The sequence below is a fragment of the Carassius gibelio genome, chromosome B23 (assembly GCF_023724105.1).
Source record: "Carassius gibelio isolate Cgi1373 ecotype wild population from Czech Republic chromosome B23, carGib1.2-hapl.c, whole genome shotgun sequence".
Classification (NCBI taxonomy): Eukaryota; Metazoa; Chordata; class Actinopteri; order Cypriniformes; family Cyprinidae; genus Carassius; species Carassius gibelio.
The window spans coordinates 15,564,011-15,584,874 of record NC_068418.1 but is presented as its reverse complement, the minus strand read 5'-3'; the positions used below and the strand labels follow the sequence as shown (position 1 = coordinate 15,584,874).

The following is a 20,864-nucleotide window of genomic DNA, read 5'->3' as shown; positions in this document are numbered from 1 at the left end:
TTGTACAGCACTGTTTTGATGCTTTTAAGGCTTGCACAGGTCATTTTTGCAATTTCAGCAAAGCTTTGTCGGTTAGCCAACTAGAAAACATTATCTCATTGACAATATAGCAGAAATCGTACAACAAGAAAACCAAAAGTTTGTCAAGCTTAGAATAGTGGTTGAACGAGCTTGGAGTATGTAAATTCCTCTGCAACACAGCACTGGTCTAAAAGGGTAAGTGACTGTTCTGTAAACTGGCCTGAAACCTTCTCAAACTGGCCTTGGTCCAGTGGGCCATTCCTCATTGAGCCCTGACAAGCAAACAAAAGCCATGTATACTAACAAGTCAAGAAAGATGAAACAACAGTTTTACACATTAAATCATTTTAGCAAAACAGAACAGCTTGGCTGAGTAGTGTATGAAGGATTATCTAACGCACTGGAGAAAAAGGACCACAGAAACACACTTGTGCCTCCTCCAATCACAAGCTGTTGAGAGTGCCATTTGGTCTTAGTGCAACACAGTGGCAGGTGGCTGTACAATTCAGCCTGTGTTTACTGCATGCTGAATGGACAAGAAAACAATGCCACGATTATGATCTTATTCAGTTTATTTCCAATTAAGTGTGACCAGCCGGCTCTAGTTCTACATCTTAGAATGACAAATCTTTATAACTGTGCCACACTTCACCTAAATCGAATTAGATGGGGGAAACTATCCTAATGAAAACCAGTTGCGTCTATTTAAACCATTTGTTATTTTTCAAGGGCAAGAAATCATAAGTGCAGCTCACAACCTGGGCTTCACATTTGATTAATTAACTGTTTTATTGATTGCCCATGTGTTAAGCTAAACAATTTAATGTTTAAATGCCATCTAGCATAATCAGGCTTCAACTTACAAAGCAGTATTACACATTCTACATTAAACAGCATCACACACAAAAATTATTACTTACTTTTTTATTACTTTAGAACAAACCTACTGAAGCAAACAAACAAACAAAAAAGATTTATAGTAATGCATACAGGTACATATTACATAAATCGTGTTTATAGTGTTAACTAATTTTTTATGCATTCATTTTATATGTTGTAGACTTTGAGTGCTGCACAGTTTTAACTGTCTGGATGCTAATTAAAGGAACATTTCACCCCAAAAAAATTTTTTGTTAAAAATTTACTCCGCTTCAGGCCATCCAAGATATAGATGAGTTTGTTTCTTCGTGAAAACAGAGAGATTTCTCACCAGTGGGTCCTGTGATGTGAATAAGTGCCATCAGAATGAGAGTTCAGACAAACGTTAATAAAAACAATAATCTACATGTAATGCACATGAATCCAGTCCTTAAATCAATATTTTGCCAAGAAAAAGGCTGTAAGCTAAATAAGCTCATCATTACAGTATTTTAACTTCTAACCACTGCTTCTGGCTAAAATATCAGTCTATAACGTATAACAGGAAAAAATCCATCCTCTGTTGTTAAAAACATCTTAATTATGCATTTGCTTCTTACAAATAAGCAGCTTTTCCCTTTTTAATGTTGGACTGGAGTCATGTGAATTAGGCAATTTATGGATTATTGTGATGTTCTTGCTGTTTGAACTCTCATTCTGATGGCACCCATTCACTGAAGAGGATTTATTTGTGAGCAAGAGATATAAGGGTAAATTTCTCCAAATCTGTTCCAATAAAGAAACTAACTTATCTACACATCGGATGGCCCTAGGGTGAGTACAATTTCAGCAAAATAAAATGTTTGAATTATTCCCTTACGCGAGTATCTATGAAATCATCTACAAATTGTTTTTGCAAACATTCAAAGTCAAACTGATGACACATAATAGAAATGCAATCAGTGTCAACCACCTGTTGTTTACATCCTCACGATCGTTCTACTTAATTTGTGTTTTCATCTATTCATCTCTTTTAGATCAGTCATCTATTCATCTCTTTTCAATCAGTCTAAGAAAAAAAAAAACTTGTAGCATTTTGAAAGCTGTTTCGATAGCCAGCTCGAGCAACAAACTAGACACAAAAGCCCATCTGAACCTTCATGTCAACCACTATAAAAACAGTGGATTGATTGATCTTCCAAAGCACAACTCTGACAAGCCAGACACTAAACAAACATGATGTGTAAATACTGTCACCTGACCTCTCAGGACACTTTGACAATAAAATTATGTGGTCAAGTAAGCGTGCTTGATTTAGAAATCTCAAGACAGGGAGATCGCTTCTTCTGGGTAACCTCACAAGCTTGCAATCACACTATCTTAGAAGATCAACATAAATAGGGTAAGGGCAATTAAAAACTGCACAATGAAGGAGATACGTGCGTGATTGTGCAGGCGCACAAGTTGCCAACAAAGCGCTCGTGACTCGGGTGCAAGAAATGATAAAACACGAGCCAGACAACACTATCAAGTTCAGTCCTATCCAAACTCTCCAGTAACCCTTCTGACCAGGTCTGCTGTCCTTCCGATGACTCAAAGCCGCGGTGTTATGTTTATATTAGCTCATGAATTAAAGAGAGATGTATCTTTGTCAAACACTATGATCTTTGGCACACACGTACGCTGATGATGAGGATGATGATGATGCTAGCCTGCTAGCCAATGTCTCTTGTATTAATAAAGCATAACACCTCCTCAACGACAGCTCACAGCAGCTGTGATTTAAACACGGAGCTAATTACAACAGCCATACAAGCTAATCAAATCATCTTCCGTACACCCGAGAAGACGGTCAAAGGCGGAACTTACCTGAAGTCCTTCTCTACAACATCAGAGATTTTGTGTTTTGAGATGTTGTGACTGAGCAGCGGCGGTTAGCGGATAAGAGTCAAGTGCCGCTTCAAGTGTTTTGGAGTTGTTTTACACCACTGGCAAACCTATATTAATGATATGTCTGTCACTGTCAAATCAATATTTATGGTGGTAAGGAGTGTTGGTAACGGGTCAGTGTTGGGATACAGTGTTCTCGTTTTCTTTCTCTCTCTCTCTCTCTCTCTCTCTCTCTCTTCTGTAAGAAAGAAACCCCCCACCTCCCCCCGCTCCGCTTGAAATCCGCTCTTCCTGCGAGAAGAATAATGTGCGAGTGAAAACGCTCTGCCTACTTTCCAGTGTCGCGCGTTGCGATTGGTTGAACGCGAGCAGAGTGTAAGACGCGGACCAATCAGATTGGTCATTTTGTGATTTAAAAACGCGCGTGTATATGTGTGTGTGTTGGTGCTGTGTAGGACTGCTTAAACAGTGCTTGTAGGATGGTAGTGAGGGGAATTTTGGTTCATACAAGAGATTCGAATTTATCGTTTTTAACTCATTTTTATTATTATTATGAGTGAGCCAGAATTAATTTGCTACACATTATTTATGTTATTTTTTATTTAATGTCTAGCTTTAAGCATAGGCCTACTGTTCCAACAAATGCAAAAATGGTCTCACATCACAGCAGGCACACAAACGTCATAAAACATTTATTTGATATTTGGTTAAATTTCGGTTGTGACGTCAGGTGACCCAAATTCAATATCAATTCAATTTCAATGTTAATTCTATGTCCAATACCAACATCAGCTGACATGTGATATTTGTCGTTTTTAGGTTGTGTAACCAAAATCCAAGGTTAGTCAACGTCAAATTGGTGTCAAATACCGATTTTCATTAGGTCTGTCAAAAATTGGGAACCAACTTCACACATACTCCGTCTGCAGTGCGTATGCAGTCCGTGTGTGTCACGTGCTGTATGTAGTGCAGAAGGAGCACAGACTCATTGTGCTTTCACTCAGGAAGCGTTTGCAGTCCACTACTAATACGTGGCTGTTTAGTCCACAAACACTACATTTGTTCATTATTTTGATTTCAAATCATGTAAAACTTTTTCAGCATTGTGACTCTTTTATCACAGTACAGCAACAATCTTTCACAGACATTAAACTCAATAACTATAAACAACGTATTATTAATGAACTTGACTTCTAGGTTTGTATAGTAAGCTGCTAAAGCAAGCGGCAAAACATTTTAACACAACGATTAGCTTAGCATACTTTTCTTGTTAGGATATCGCAAATATTTAAAATTAAAACCACTGACAGAAACGGTGGACTCTCCTGCCTTTTGCATTTAAATCTTTATTACAAGCAATCCCCCGGGTCTTAATGAACTTAGTTTTTCTGCTTCCATAATAGTGCATATATTATGTTGCCTTGTTTATCTAAAGGTGCTTTTTTGCTTGTTTTAAACCTAGCTAAAAAACAATATGTTGAGTGTGAAACACAGTAGGCTTTAATTAGTATACATTTATTGTGTAATCATGGGCATCAGACTGGGGGTAAAACCAGTACTGATTACCAGGGCCCCAAAGGAAGAGAGGGCCCTTGAAAAGTCTGGAATATATTTTATTTACCTGGATATTTTCATGGGCGGGGCCATCGGGGCCCATCAGGACTGCCTATGCATAGGGCCCGGGATCTTGTGCAATGCCCATGTGTGAAATTACTGCATTTCCGTGTCAATTCATTTTAATTTTTACCGCAGACAATGCGCCATCACTTTAATTCAGCGCGTGCAGTACAGCAAAAATAGACTCGGTATGTAAACGATCGCTGCACTGCTGCAGACGCACCGCTCCTGGAACGCACTGACGGACCGCAACCGCGTGCAGTGTGAACGCTGGAATCTGTTAACATGGGTGCGTAAAAAAATATGCAACGTATACGCACTGCAGACGGAGTACGTTCATTATTTTGATTTCAAATCATGAAAGTTGTTCGTACAAACCAACTTTCCTTTTAAGTCGGTCAGGTCATGGTTCACTACAGATTAGTTTGCACATGAGATGAGCAAGATATAATTTGTTAATGCAATGGTTCCGTTAGAAAGGAGACCTGACTCGTTCAGATTCAAAATAATCTGCTGGTTCACTGAAGTGGTCACCATTCAGTAGGACCAAATCGAATGCTGTTGTTTTAGTGCTAGTAAAACAATTGGTTCACTAAAAGTCTTTGTTAAAAAAACACCATTTGTTAGTACACTAGGCCTATGTGGATTCCTCGTATTAAACCTAGCTACATTTTCAGATATATAAAATGTGAATAAGTCACATTTTAAAAGAATAAATCTGTTCACTTCTGAGTAACATGGCCTTATATTTTCAGGATTCCCAAGCTTTAAACACCTGGCCGAGGAGGGACCACATTATTTTTGCAATGCTCTTTCAGAATGTTTGTCTCTAGTGTGCTTTATAAGCACATACAGTGTGCGGTTCCCTGCTGTGGAAATGATTGGTTTATACTGTAGTCTTCCACACTTTATGCTTCTCCCTCTCTGAAACGATGCTTCAGTCAGTCCCAGAGGATTCATTCAGCAGCGGGTCATTGAACATGACCGCTGAGCCCTGAATGCTCTACTTAACCTTCTGCTGTTCTGTCATGGATGTAATCACACAAAAACAACATCAGATCGTTTTACATTTAACATTTTCCTCAGTAGCCATGTGTATTTTTAGTATGTACAGTCACTCGGTGCATTTAACAACATTGGTGATATATTAATGGTGCTTTGGAATAACTGACACAATCCTGTTTTGCATTTTAATAGACGTTAGGTGAAAATGTGTTGCTATTTTGCATTTTATATAGTTAGGCTACATACATTCAAGGGAAATCCAGATCTTATCTTATTCTCTATTAGCAGTTAAACTGAACCGAATTGCAAAAAGAAAGATATATACATGATAATGGTGAGGATTTAGATTCATCCCATCGATTTGTAAATGTAGAATAAATTGAGTATAAATTAGTTTAGATGACTTTAGTGATTCCTTCAGCATCTGTATTTAGATGGCTTAGTCAGTAGGTGGCGACTCCCCTGACCGAGTCATTTAATCAATAGTAATTCTAATAATTTATTTTGAAACATTGTTCAAAAAAAATAAATCAAATAATTAGGCTACAATTAAATAATGATTTAAATGAAAACCTTTTTTTCATTTAGTCAACACAGAAAATTATTTAAAAAAAAAAGAAGTAGCCCAGTATAATTACACAAGTATATACAAAGAGAAAAAATATTATTTAAAATTATTTTAAAAAATATACCTTTTTGATTTGTCAAAAAAGCCATTTTCTTATTCGTAGATTAAATTTCAGGGGCAGAGGGTGTCATCACCTGCTATTACAAGCAGGTTTCAGGATGTTTTGCATATGTAAGTGCAGCATTGTCTAAACAAGAAAAAGGAAGCTGGAAAAGTGATAAATGGACACGCAGTGGTATCATAGTGCTGGGGAAAGGAAAAAAACAGACTGAAGTCTAACTGTTTTGTGTTACAGTGTAGTGATCACAGCTGGCTGTTTTCTTCTCTCATTATGATAAAGGTATCAAGAGGCTTGCGCCGAGATATTGTGTGGGAAACGGATGGCTTGTTATTCTATTGTGACATGACAGGCTGAATGAACAATAAAAATGGGGGAAGAGGGAGAATTTTTGTCCGAGGGTCTTGATTGGAGGAGAAGGAGCACGCCGTGATTGATTTCAGCGGGAGAGGGCGAGGAAGGAAAGTGGATTCAGGAGGTGTCTGTAATCAGAGAGACAAAGCCAAACATTCAAGTGCGGGTAAGAGACAGGTTTTGTGCGAGAAAAAGAAACCGCAAACCTCCCCTTCCCTTTGTCAGTTGAAATATGCAAACTCTTGATACAGAATACCATACCTCGATCATTCCTGCCAGAACAAGACAGATGGCCTGAATCTTATTTCCACTGCAGAGCTACCTTGTCTTGGCAGCTCATCTGATACTCTGCTATTAGTAATCCCTTACATACTGTGTGTCAAGGTATAATGTGCATCACAGGTTTTATGGCACCTTTAATCTGGCAAATTCCCTGGTTTTTAAAACCATAGACCTGGCGACACTGAATGAAGGCATGGGTTAGTGTGTTGTGGGAGCTTTGAGGAGTGAAATATAATGAGGATCCAGATTACAGGAGATAATAAAGCACAGTGTGATTTGATTGTTATCGAACTGTGGGCGGATTCATGCTCCCAAAGGAAAACTGATGGCAAAGAAAATCCTGAAGAAAATATGTGTGCATGTGCATGTACTATGCAGATGAGAATTATTCAATTAATATAACGTAATCACATAAAATGATAAGTCCTAATAATCACAATGCAGATTCAACTCAAAGCCATGATGTTCATTCATCATACCAGATCATGCAGATTTTTTTCTCCTTTTTACAAATATGTAGTGTAGTCAAAGCTGAATATGAATTAGCCAAACAACCTTGTTAATGGTAAATTTTTATACACTAAACGAAAAATCTAAATATCTATCATTAACAGTTGTTATTTTAGCGTGCCTTTACATAGAAAATGCTTAAAGTGATAGTTCACCCAAAAATAAAAATTCTGTTTCCATTTACTCACCCTCATGTTGTTCCGAATCTGTAAATCTGAGTTTCCGTCTTCTGCTGAAGACAAAAGAAGATATTTTGATGAATGTTGGTAAATAAACAGTTGATGGTAGCTATTGACTTCCATAGTATGGAGGGGGAAAAATACTATGAAAGTCAATGGGGACCATAAACTACTTGGTCACCAGCATTCTTTAAAATATATTCTTTGATGAAGATTTTTTTTTAATTTTTTTTTTTTTTTTTAGCTTTAATAGAAAGAGAGAGAGATAGAGGGGGGGGGGGGGGGGTATACAAAACGGATAAATGCTGTTTCAGCATTATTTTGGCAGCATAACGCTGTACAAAAGCCTCACATGGCAGGAGAGAAAAGAGGTGACATCTTAGCCAAGATTGTGCATTATACTAAAACAACGGCAGAGGGCAGTGTGGGATAAAACACGATCTCCACACAAGCGTTTCAGTGGTAGAACTATTAACGTTTCTTTCTCGAAACATTGAAGTATACATATATACTGAAATAACAGAATCGCCTGAAGACAAAGTTAATCCCTCGCGGAAACAGCAAATCCGAGCACAGGTAGTCAAACCCGTGTCTGACATACTGTTGAATTCCTCTGTTGAGTAATGACTGACACGACCACTGGGTGGCGCTTCTGTTTCTGTTGCTCCAGGGTTGTGTTCATATTTCCGTCATGTTTGATCAGTGACAGATAGTTAAGAAAGAGTCTTTCTCAGGTTTCTGTGCGGAACTTTCGTATAAAAATGTATTTTTAATAATACATATGTAATGGTTTTAATTTTCTTATCTTTAATACTTGATTGGTGCACTTTCTGTAAGCTTAATGTGCATGTAAGACCTTGGATGAATTTCCATAACCTTTCCATATCACTTTTAGACTTTATTAATTGCCATGACTTTTTCAGTAGTTTGTGACTAACAGATTAGGATTTTCCTACCTTCTAGCTGACCAAAATTACAATCACTGTATTGATTATTTTCTTTCACTTTTCTAGGGTTAAAAAACACAATTTTAAGATGGGAATATTCTGGGATTGTTTTCAGATTTGTCATGACTGGGTCACTAACCTTGTGTCCTGGCACTCATGCTCTGTTTGAGTACCTCATATTCTGACCTGTTCTTTCAAACCAAACTCAACAGGGCTTTAGTTTTATTAGAAACGCTGAAATGTTACTTGATTGCTTGTCAGAAAAAGCAGTCTGTGCGACCTATTTGATACTAAATTGCAGATATATTCTCCCTGTTGGTTTGTTTTGCTGAAAGTAAAATGAAAGAATGATCTCTGCTGTCAGACTCTAATCTTGCCCAACCCAACTCTCTATATCTTTGTTATTTTTTGTGAATTATTGATGTTTTATTATTTGAACTGATAATGTAAATGCATTAGTATGTCTAATGGATTTATACACTATTACTGTGTGTTAAGTAGATAAATATAAGCCTCACCCACTGATGATGTAAATGCATAATAAATATATATATATATATATATATATATATATATATATATATATATAAATATATAAATATATATATATATATATATATATATATATATATATATATATATATATATATATATATATATATATATATATATATATACATACACACACACACACACACATATATATACACACATATATATATATATATATATATATATATATATATACACATATACACATATATACACATATATATATTGGCAAATTACAAAGTAGATAAATATATAATATAAGCTTTACCCACACGCTTCTATTTTAATAGGGATCATTTATTTGTTATTCCACGCATATAGAACTAACACTTCTCAAAAGCAACACAATGCACATACTCAGGCTGCACACCGCAGCACAGTGAACAGCTTTAGTTCTTTGCTAAAATACTCTGTGGAGCACCAGAATCACTACAACTCACAAGAAGCTAAACAAAGCTTTCTCACACAAAACAGAGACACAATAAAGGACTGATGCTATTTGGAAAGCAAAGCATAGTTGTGGATGGGGACAAGGGCTATCATGGAGAGCAGTATTCTGTGTGACTACAGATCTGGACCTTTGAATTCACTGCTTTTCCATCTATTCTCCATTCTACAGGAGCTGGCATTGTGTGGCTTTATGTGTGGGAGAGTAAGCACAATGAACACACTAAGACTGAAGACGGGCCGCCACTTCAGATGGGCCTCCTGAAGTTCTGGCCAGCGAAACGAGCCTTGTCTCCAAGCTCCTCCTCAATCCTGCAGACGTCAAACAATGTCAAAATCAATCTGGGAATTTCACTCACTTTAAACAACTTAAGACATGCAGACTGGTACTTAATGTTATTTATTAGAGATGTAAGGATTAGCAAAAATAAACTATGCAGGAAAAATAAATCATGGATCTCTTTAGTTTTTAAATGAACAAGAAATACTGAAGAGTTGAACCATTTAACAGTTTGAGGTTGGTAGGATTTATTTCTTATTCTCAATAGGTTTTCATTTATTTGTAAAAAAAAAAAAAATACAGCAGTAAAAAAAACAAAAACATATGTGAAAAATTATAACAATTTATAGTAATTTTTCTATTTGCACAGGAAACATTTATTAATATCAATGTTGAAAATGTTATGCTATTTGATATTTTTGAGGAAAACCTGAATAAAGTTCAAAAGAATAGCATTTATTTGCAATAAAATTTAAGATTATAATTGTCTCTACTTTTGATAAATTTAATGAATAGTTGTTGAATAAAAGTATTAATTTCTTTAAAAAAATATTTGACTGCGTAATGCAACTATTGACCAATCAGAATCAACTATTCCAGGCAAAGAGCTTGTATAAAAATGTAATGATGTACAAATGCAAGCGCTCACCTCAGCAGCTGATTGTACTTGGCCAGGCGCTCAGACCGGCAGGGAGCACCAGTCTTGATCTGAGAGAGAGAGAGAGAAAAAAAGGCAGTTTACTTTGCAATTCCCTACACAGCATTGGCCAGCCTTGGATAAGACGGTGCTTGGCAAGCTTTATACCTGGCCAGTGCAGAGTCCGACCACAAGGTCAGCGATGAAGGTGTCCTCTGTCTCTCCAGAACGATGGCTGACCATCACACCCCATCCATTAGACTGGGCCATCTTACAGCTAAACAAAGGAAGACACATTACATAAAAAAAACACAAGAACCTAAACTTTAGTTGTAAAAATATCCACATCCACAGTGCGAGACATCAGAAATACGTACGCCTGAAGGGACTCGGTGACGGAACCGATCTGGTTGACTTTGAGCAGCAGGCAGTTGCAGGCCTTGTCAGACACAGCTTTAGCGATGCGCTTGGGGTTGGTCACCGTGAGGTCATCACCCACCACCTGGATGTCAGTGCTGGCAGTGAAGTTGCTCCAGGCCTCCCAGTCATCCTGGTCAAATGGATCCTCAATGGAGACCACTGAGGAGCAAAAGATGGAACTTTATTGATTTGAACTGCAGTTAAAGGAGTTCAGATCTATCTATCTATCTATCTATCTATCTATCTATCTATCTATCTATCTATCTATCTATCGTTTTAATAAAGGATTGTTAAATAGCAAAAATGCTAAAGGTGCTAATTTAAATGCTAAATGTAAAATAACTATTATCTATTTGAATATATTTTAAAAATTAATTTATTCCCGTGATGGCAGCGCTGAATTTTCAACAGTCATTACTCCAGTCTTCAGTGTCCTTATAATGTTCCTTCTGTAAGTCTGGAGAACTGCTGACTGGCCTCTCGGGGGTTAAATGACCCCTGTTAAAACTCTCACCCCCACAGCAGGGTTTCATTCACTGCTGGATCTCTTCAAATACCTCTGCCTATTTTTGGTGATCTAAAGATACCCAAAAGACACGAGGGAAGAACTTGTGTTCGGGTAAACACACTTAGATAAGGATACGCATTTTGGTAACATTTTACAATAAGGTTTAACACCAGTTCCTGCACTAGATTATTATTATTACTAAAATTACTATTAATTAAATTTGTTTCATGTTTATATAATCACATAATTTGTCTACATAGATACTCTGACTTCAGATTCGCATTAAGCAGTTGTCACCGGTCGTCTGAGGACTGTAGTAGTGTATCAGACTCTCACATACAGTGACACTAAAGATCAGGGACACTGACCAGGATAATCCTTGATGAAGCTCTTGTAGATGTCAGCAAGCTGGTCAGGGCTGATATAACGGCTGGGGTCATCAGGTGATTTGAAGTCCAGGTCGTACTTGCCATCCTTGTAGAACTCAGAGGCGGCCACGTCCATGCCGATCACAATCTTGTCAGTGTAGCCGGCTTTGCCAATGGCATTCTTCAGCAGCTCCAGAGCTGAAAAACATATGAAGTTGATGCATCTTTTTTCTTTTCTTTTTTTTTTTTTTTTTTTTTTTTTTTTTATACATAAGGCTTTTTGGATAAAATGTATATAGGTAAAGTATATGTTTTAGGTTTCACTTACATTTTTTTTTACACTATTAAATCTTACCCTTGCCTTCACTAGTTTATTTTAATGGTTCTGCAGTCTGACTAATGCAGTATTTAATATCCAAACATTCAATGCCGAATGTTAACTTCCCAAAAGTCTTTCATATCAAATGCCCAAAACAGCTGTAATTACTCATAACAAACCATTAATATTTCTGCAGTTTATATTAGCTACAGCCAAATAATCAGTTCAGGCATTGATTTGTACTTTGTTTGAACATAAATGCATCTTGAAAATATATATTTCATGGTGCTATGCTTATTAGACGTAAGCTTTTAACCTACATCGACTAAATTAATTGTAAAAATAACAAATTATATGGGTAAAGAACAGGATAAATATTTAGACATACACAGAATAAGTAATCCAAATAGATGTGAAGGTCTCTACATTATTTTTCTCTGAAATAAGCTGATGTTATGGCTGTGATTGCAGGCAACACTAAGGTCATGCGCATTCCCAGAATTCACCAGAGAGTTGGCCTCAGCTGCAGAACTTCACTAGCTTCAATTCAATTATACCAATGCAGCAGATCTTCAAATGAAAACCATTTGTTGTTTGATTGAAATTAGTTTTGAAGGACTGAGCAAGTTTCGGTAATGATTCATAGTAACTCAAACATTTTGTTGTTTAGTGGTCATGTTTGTAAACCCGCTTATCTATAATCAAGATAACTATAATCTATAACACCTTTAGTTATCTCAAGTGCTGTCTCTATATCTTTTACCATACTGTATATTAGCGCTTATCTCTACTTGTTTGCTTACCAGTGGCTAAAAAATTTATTTGGTTATGAATGTAAATCATTTCTAAGATCAAACGCATAGTTTACATTTAATTCCCAAAGTATGTTTTACCGTGAATATGTTTTATATTTATGGTGGCATTACTGTGGTATTTACATTCTTAAAAATCTGAGGCAGATCTACATCTAGACCTGTTATCACAGAGCTCCAGACTCTCACCTTCTTTGTTCTCAAGGATGTTGGGAGCGAAGCCACCTTCATCGCCAACATTGGTGGCGTCTTGGCCGTACTTCTGCTTAATGACGTTCTTCAGGTTGTGATAAACTTCAGCACCAATGCGCATGGCCTCTTTGAAGCTGCTAGCACCGACAGGCAGGATCATGAACTCCTGCATGGCCAGCTTGTTTCCAGCGTGGGAGCCGCCGTTGATAACGTTGAAGGCCTTTGAAAACACACACTCTATTTATAGTGCGTCATAGTCTGCATCTTTCAGTAATGTTGGTTTATGTCATTGGGCATTTATTCCAGACAGAGATGTAGGTAAGTGTGCAGCAATTGTGGCTGACTTTAGCTTATAATATTTATAATAATTTTTTTTTATGATTTCAACTTGTACTGAGCGCACAAATAGTTCTGATGTATTCAATCACATGACTTGTTCAGGGCAAGTCACATTCATTTTTAGATGCACAGCTAAGAACTGATTTAGTAAATGTGTTTGGATTTTGCTTTATTTACAGAATAAAAAAATATATGGCAAAATTTGCATCATATTGGGGGATGGGAACCAGTTAAACATTGTAATGTACATCAGTAAAGACTGATAATTATTCAGGTTATTATTGTGAGCACGTACAGGGACAGGGAGGATGACTTCTGGGTTGCCAGCGAGGTCTGCGATGTGTCGGTAGAGGGGGACACCCTTCTCGGCAGCACCAGCCTTGCACACGGCCAGGGAAACACCCAGGATGGCATTGGCACCAAACTTTGCTGCGAATTCAAGGGAGCACATTCATTAAAATAATGGATGCATATTTAAGAGTGTTTATAAGCCGGCGTGAAGAGCTGTGAAAAATTACGCTTTCATACCGTGAATAAATTCTGTTCTGGCAACCCAAGGAATTATAACTATGATGAAACACTTAATCATATTAATACGCTTACACTTGTTTTCAGTGCCATCCATATCAAGCATCAGCTTATCAATCTTCTCCTGCTCCAAGACGGACACATTCTGTTTAAGCAGAAAAGATAGATTACTGGCAACATCAATATTTCAAGGAGTTTGACATTCACACAAACTTCTTTTAGCATAGAACAAATGCAAAATTACAGCATTCACAGCATTGTGAGATTAGTGGGAGGTTTTTATCTTTAGAATTATCTTTAGAGATGACAAAACGCAATTTTTTTTATTCCAGAGGTTAGTTAATATTCACAACAAGACACTTACCACTTATAATCATGGCTCTGAACTTATCTAATTCTCTCAGATAATCTTTCAGTGCCTCTTTTATATATTATGAATAACCACAACTCATCGACAGTATACATTATCATGTTAGTCAAAGAACAAATATTCCTACCTGGCTAACCAGAGCAGGTGCAATTGATTTATTGATATGCTCAACAGCTTTTGAGACACCTGCAGGAACACAAGCAGACCATCACTGACCCAGGCCAAGGAGTGGATGAACATGCAGAGCAGACATGACTAGATGATCACAGAGCAGATAGCTGCTTTATTGTCAATGAGAACATCTGTGATCATCTACAAATACCTGCCGGGGTTAGTCGGCAAAGCAAACTCAAAAAAGGCTCATGCTGCTTCTGTGCTTTATCAAAAGGGGTTAAGTTCCTCACTTCAGTTAATACACACGCTAATTTACCTGATTACACAAAGCAGGGGCCAAGAACTCATTTACATATTTAACAGCTCTTTTCACCCCTGACAGAGGAGAAAAGATACCAGAAGAAAGAGAGGATGAGAGGAGAAAAGAAACAGTGCAGTGTAGATGATACCCTTGAAAAACAAAACTGAGGAAATGATGGATGTCACAGAAATTAAGAAATTAAGGTTTAAAGATAAATAAATGCAGTACATTCTTAATTTCATTCAGATTTTTTCTGGATGTTATTATGAAGTATGAAATATACATGATATTATGTATATTTGTAAAACATTACAAATCGAGCATGTAGAGCTGCACGATTAATCGTTAAAAGATCGCGATCTCGATTCAGACACCCTCTCGATCTCATTTCTAAAAGACAACGATTCCCCGAGTCTGTTAAACCTTTGACAAAGTCTTACCGGATCATTCAAATCCGTGCGCGCACTGCCGCTGACACAGAGAGAGCTCTTACCATGTTTGGTTAAGAAACATCTTCACAAACAGTCTTTTCAACTACACAGTATTATATCTGTCTTACAGTCATTTATATTATCGCAGAAATACTGGGATAAAGTTTATAGTTTAAATATAAACATTGATGTCTATATGGCAGCGATCAAAATATAACAAATCCCCTTTTGAAAGTACTGCGCTTTAAATAACGTTTGTGTCGATTGCATTGTTTCACCAATAGGTGGCGACAAGTGTCTTAATTTATTTGTCAATGAATTAATTTTTCATTCAAGAGAATCGTTCAAAAACGCTGATTCATCCAGAAATGAAACAAGTGTAGTAGGTTTATGAGTGAGTCGTTGAATCAGTGATCTAAACAACTTTTTCATCATTCTAATATTAAAAAAACTGGGGTTTTAAATATATTATATATACACTACCAGTCAAAAGTTTTTGAACCATAAGATGTGTAATGTTTTTTTAAAGTCTCTTCTGCTCACCAAACTATATTTATCTGATCCAAAGTACAGCAAAAACAGTAAAGTTTTGAAATATTTACCATTTAAAATAACTGCTTTCACTTGAATGTATTTTAAAATGTAATTTATTTCTGTGGTGTGCAGCTGTATTTTCAGCATCATTACTCCAGTCTTCAGTGTCACATGATCTTCAGAAATCATTCTAATATGCTGTTTTGCCGTTCAAAAAAAACATTATTATTATTATTATTATTATTATTATTATTATGTTGAAAACAGATGAGTAGATTTTTTTCAGGTTTCTTTGATAGAAAGTTCAGAAGAACAATAATTGTGTGTAATAGAAATATTTTGTTATAAATGTCTTTGTCACACTTGATCAATTTAAAGAATCCTTGCAAAATAAAATAATTAATTTATATACTTGTGATAATGTTAATAGTAATAATAATAATAATAAAGAATCGTAGGAGAATCGTGATCTCTATATGAGATCAAAAAATCGTGATTCTCAATTTATCCAGAATCGTGCAGCCCTACGAGCATGATACAAAATGAGTTTTCACATAGAAAATGTTATTCTATTTTTATACGCTACTGTTAAAAGGTTTGTGGTCAGTAAGAGTTTATTTAACGTTTCTGAAAGAAGTCACCTATGCTTTTTGTTTGATCAATAACACAATAAAACAGTACTGTGAAATATTATTACAATTTTAAAATAATAATAATTTTATGCAAAGCTGATTTTTCAGCAGCCATTAGAAATCATTCCAATGAATATTAATATACTCAAGAAACTTTTCTTCAAGATTCTTTGATGAAAATACAATAAAAACACTTCTGAATAATCTAATGGGTCCTTGTTGAATAAAAGTAATATATATATATATATATATATATCTCTGAAATACAAACCTTTGCCCAGATAACGTGTCTTGTCATTGTCACGGAGTTCAAGGGCTTCATAGATGCCAGTGGAAGCGCCGCTGGGCACTGCAGCTCTGAAGAGACCTGTTGAACAATAAATACATGGAAACCTGTGAATGGTTATAAATAATTTACAAACAACCCTGCCTAGATTTGCAGAAATCTGTCTCCAGAATTTCCTTCTAGAACCACTGAAGTCACAGCTGGTCTACCATATGAGGAATGGTTGGACACAAATCCTTAATGCAAAAAGATTACGCAACAGAATCACAAAGAAAAAAAAATGATCTCATACCACATGTCAGTCTATACTATATCATATCTTTAAAGAAAAAATAATCGACTGATTAAACAATTGACAAGCATGGTACCTCAAGGAATTTTTAATCACCCAAACTCATGTTAAAAAGTGATGTTAAGGGGGTTTCCTCTTGTGATGTAACCTCCTGAGAGAAAGGGACACCCCCTGATTAAGGCAGCACACATGCACTACAAGATGCCATATTTTGACTCAGATTGTGGCAAATCTGCACATGCATATTCAATCAGCTCAGCATAAGTCGGCTGCCAGAGCGTGAAGTTGAAAACGGATTTAAAGCTTAACCAGAAACACATCAACTCTTACATAATAAGTCTGTACCTAACCAATCATTTCCACAAATTCAAACCTATAAAACTGGCAATAATGCCTAGTTTTGATCTTTGTAACATATCTGTGTTAATACACTGATCCAATCATTTATATTAATTGTTTTGCAAATCCAATGAATCAAAATCTTAGAAATTGTGCACTAGTTGGAAGTTAAGCTGTATTTTTCCAGTCCTCATACTAATCAAAACATCCATTACGCTGCGCTCAAATACACACAGACACATTAGGTTTGGGTGAGTTGTCTCCATTTGTTTTCATACATCTGGGACTGAGTGGAAAAGTACAAGAACATCAGCAGAAGATGAATAAACTTTCTACATATTAGTCCATATAAAAAAAACACATTCATCACCTTCAAAGATGAACCTGGCAAAGTAAGCCAACTCCCTCTCTGTTTAATACAATCTGGCAGAAGAGATATTCTACATATTTGTTCGCTTGCCAGCCTCAATCTTTCAAAATTGTCATTCACTAAACATAATAAAAATTCTGGGCATGTGTTAGAGGACAAGGCACGGCCTTGTGTTACATTTGTGTGTAGGGGAAAGGACAAAAAGCAAGTTACAAAATCAAGTATATGCTTTTAAGCATTGTTGCAAATGATCAAAACATTACTATGAGATCCGATTAGGCAACAAGTCTAAATTCTGTACACCACCATTTCAAAGTTTGGAGTCTGTAGGATTTTTTTTTTTTTAATGTGGTTCAATTTAAAATAACTTTTTTATTTTATTATATTTTAAATTATTATAAATATGTTTTAAATATTATAATATAGCCCATTTTAAAATATCATTTATTCCTGTGATGGCAGAGCTGAATTTTCAGCAGCCATTAAAACTATTGTGCTGCTTAATACAACTTAACTTAATCATAATCTTTTTTTTATTGATAAATAGAAAGTAAAATAAATAAATAAATAATTTTTTTACTCTCACTTTTGATTAATTTAATACTTTCTTTCTGAATAAAAGTATTAATTTATTTAAATAATAATAATAAACATAATAAAAAGTAAAAATCTTACTGATCCCAAACTTGAACAGAATTACTTTCTGTGTTCATGTGCAAAGCACCACACTGTAGCAATGCAATCCAAGTGGTATGCATTACTTCAGCTATTTATAACCACCTACCACCTGATATGTCGACTATATGCTATTGGACACCAACATGAGGGCCTGAATAGGCAGAGAGCAGCTCAGAAGCTCACCCATGTGAAAACTGCCACAGCATTTAGACTGTACGCCCCAATAACACCACACACAAGGTCAATTACTGTCGCTTTGTATTGATCTTCAACTTGTAATGGACTGCTCTGCGGTTGAAGAGACGGTGGTGATGGACCATGCTTTTTATCTCTAAAATGGACCCATTTTTGTATTTGCTGGCACATTACAAAATGGATTAAGCTTCCTGAAAGAATCATCAGATCAGTATACATACATGTGATTCTTTTTTTAGTATAAAAAAAAAATCTGAAGTGTTATTAAGTGTTAAATTGTGAAGTATTAATAAAAATTTTTAGCATTACATACCTTTCTTGGTGTACAGATCAACCTCCACAGTGGGGTTTCCACGGGAGTCAAAGATTTCACGAGCGTGGATCTTCAGGATGGACATGTTGCAGTTTCTGAAAAAAAAAAAAAAAAAAAAAAAAACTGGAGCTGACAAACATATCAGACAGCCACAAAATAACACTTATGGTTAGAGATGTACAATGTATTGGTATCATATCAGTTATTGGTCTATTTATTTAATTTTTATTTTATTTATACATCTGCATCGACCAAATATGGAAAATTTAACTGTTAAAGCATATTTACTCTATTTTTACATTTAGATTATATTAAGCCTTGAACACTAATATAACTTTTTTATGAATACATTAGCAAATCTCAATATAAATATGATTTTTTTATTTATAATGTGGTGATTGTATATTCAGTATTTTATGGTGAGTTAATTCAGACAAAATATAACTTTAGTATTTTCAATGAATAAAACTTATTTAAAAAATTTTTTTTATATAAAAATAGTAAAATAATTATGCTTTATAAGAAATGGAAATATAAATTTAACTTCTAGTCATAGCTAGTCCCACTGAAGGCCTTGTGGTGATTTCCCCATTAGGAAATGACTCAACTATTCCAAACTGAGTCAAAGATCAGGAAGGTTCTACACTTTTTCACCACATTTCATCAGAATCAACTCTTTATATGATCTGGAGTTTCATTTAATGCAGTCACCAAAGGACTAACAAGTTCAAAGTGAGTAAACCACCCAATTCTGACAGTCAACATGAGTAACAGGCTCCAGAAGTTGAGAACAAACTAACTTTATGACTTTTTTAAGTGCCTATTTCCCACTCCAGCCAAGAAAAGCTGAGCCTTTCGGCTCTCAGCACCTATTCGGCTAAAAATGCAGCTGTACTGAACATTTAAAACATGTAGTGACACTCAAATCCTCTAGCCATTATGCTTGTGAAGGTTTGAATGCTTTTGCATGTGAAGTCACTATTCATCTCTCAAATGAATGAATTCCTTGCCATTCTTTAAAAGAATTTGTTTGCTTAAGCTCTTGTGAAATGAAACTATTCTTTGCACATATAGACAAAAATTAATATCTCAAAAACCTCTTTTTTCATCATCAGATTAAGAAAAAACTTTCACATGAATATCACAAGTCCAATTTCCCTTATCTTTATAATGTCCTGTCCTGTCAACATAATATGCTAACATATAAAAACAAAAAAAACAAAAAAAACACATACACTTCATTTGGACCAATGGAAAATCCTGTAGCCTTAAATGTCTGAGGAAACTTCCCACTGGCCACTACACAGTGGGTTGGGTTAACTGAGACGGACAGTAACAAGTGACTGGCCTTCAGTCTGCATTGCACAGAAAAAATGTTGCTCTAAATTGTAACAGATTTATATCGAGAATTACATTTAAATAAGCTTCAAATTCAAGATTTTAAATATCTGTGATGATCATCAAATAAAGGTGTGGTGATAATAATATATGTCACACTAATAATGAAATATAATTCTAAAATAAATCTATTGCAACGTTTAAAAGCTACAAAATAAACAATATAATGTATCCAGTTACATATCTTTCCAATCTCATTAATGTTGCAGTGTTGAGATAATAGTAACCGAATACTCCGATTCTAGAGGACGTCATCGCACGACATAACTCGCTCGAACATCACGACCCCTGATTTAGCACATCTTATTAATCATGACAAACGTTTTTAACTGTTAAAATATTATAGCTAAAACACACACCCTGCATTCGCCTTACCGTTTCTGGTCTAGACGGCGCAAGAGAAGTCAAGAGCTGACCGTGGTGCAGAGAAGATAGAAGCTGTTGCTGTGGCGCAGTTAAGTGTAGGGCATCAGGATTCAGGAAGGAAGCGGTCAGCGCGAGCGCGCTTCTCGTGCTGTGATTGGTCAGTCGCGACTCACGCGGTACGCGAATGAGTTTGCATGGCAGAACGCACGTTTTCAACCGGCGAGACTCCGCCTTCGACAGAAATGCGGAAATTATAATTCACTGACTAAAAGCGTTTATTTATTTTAATTCAAGGTTGTTAATGACATGCTGTTGACATTATCTGGAACTTTATTAGTGTATCTTGTGTTCAAAGCTTTTTGACTCTAATATTTTCGCGTTTTATGCTGGAAACTGGTGCATTGTGGAGTACGTGCAAAGCATCACCTACTACCAGTGATGAGTCACAGTGAGTGTGCACACGAGTGAACGGATACTGATTGGACATGGCAGCT

At 35.9% G+C, this 20,864-nt stretch overlaps 2 protein-coding genes across 4 annotated transcripts in view; both read right to left on the bottom strand.

Annotated features, from left to right (window-relative positions):
- The window catches only part of LOC128011120 (arginine-glutamic acid dipeptide repeats protein-like), a 151,768-nt gene extending 148,791 nt beyond the window's left edge, over positions 1–2,977 (bottom strand). For both annotated transcript variants that reach the window (XM_052593229.1, XM_052593230.1), the window contains exon 1: positions 2,749–2,977. The gene's annotated coding sequence lies outside the window, so the exon portion shown is untranslated. The remainder of the gene's footprint in view (positions 1–2,748) is intronic.
- A 6,200-nt stretch (positions 2,978–9,177) lies between these two features.
- Positions 9,178–20,594, bottom strand: LOC128011559 (alpha-enolase). Of its 2 annotated transcripts, none has more exons than XM_052594089.1 (12): positions 20,380–20,594; positions 18,607–18,701; positions 16,405–16,500; positions 14,249–14,307; positions 13,827–13,896; positions 13,519–13,652; positions 12,882–13,104; positions 11,562–11,759; positions 10,643–10,844; positions 10,434–10,542; positions 10,278–10,336; positions 9,178–9,660 (listed from the first exon to the last, which is right to left on the bottom strand). In XM_052594089.1, exons 2-12 carry the CDS (start codon positions 18,689–18,691, stop codon positions 9,597–9,599), a joined length of 1,299 nt encoding a protein of 432 aa, XP_052450049.1. In that variant the 5' UTR covers positions 18,692–18,701; positions 20,380–20,594; the 3' UTR covers positions 9,178–9,596. The 2 variants fall into 2 exon arrangements, with proteins under 2 accessions (XP_052450049.1, XP_052450050.1); XM_052594090.1 differs by lacking the exon at positions 14,249–14,307 and adding an exon at positions 14,552–14,610 and having other exon boundaries at positions 20,380–20,537.
- Between the last annotated feature and the right edge of the window lie 270 nt (positions 20,595–20,864).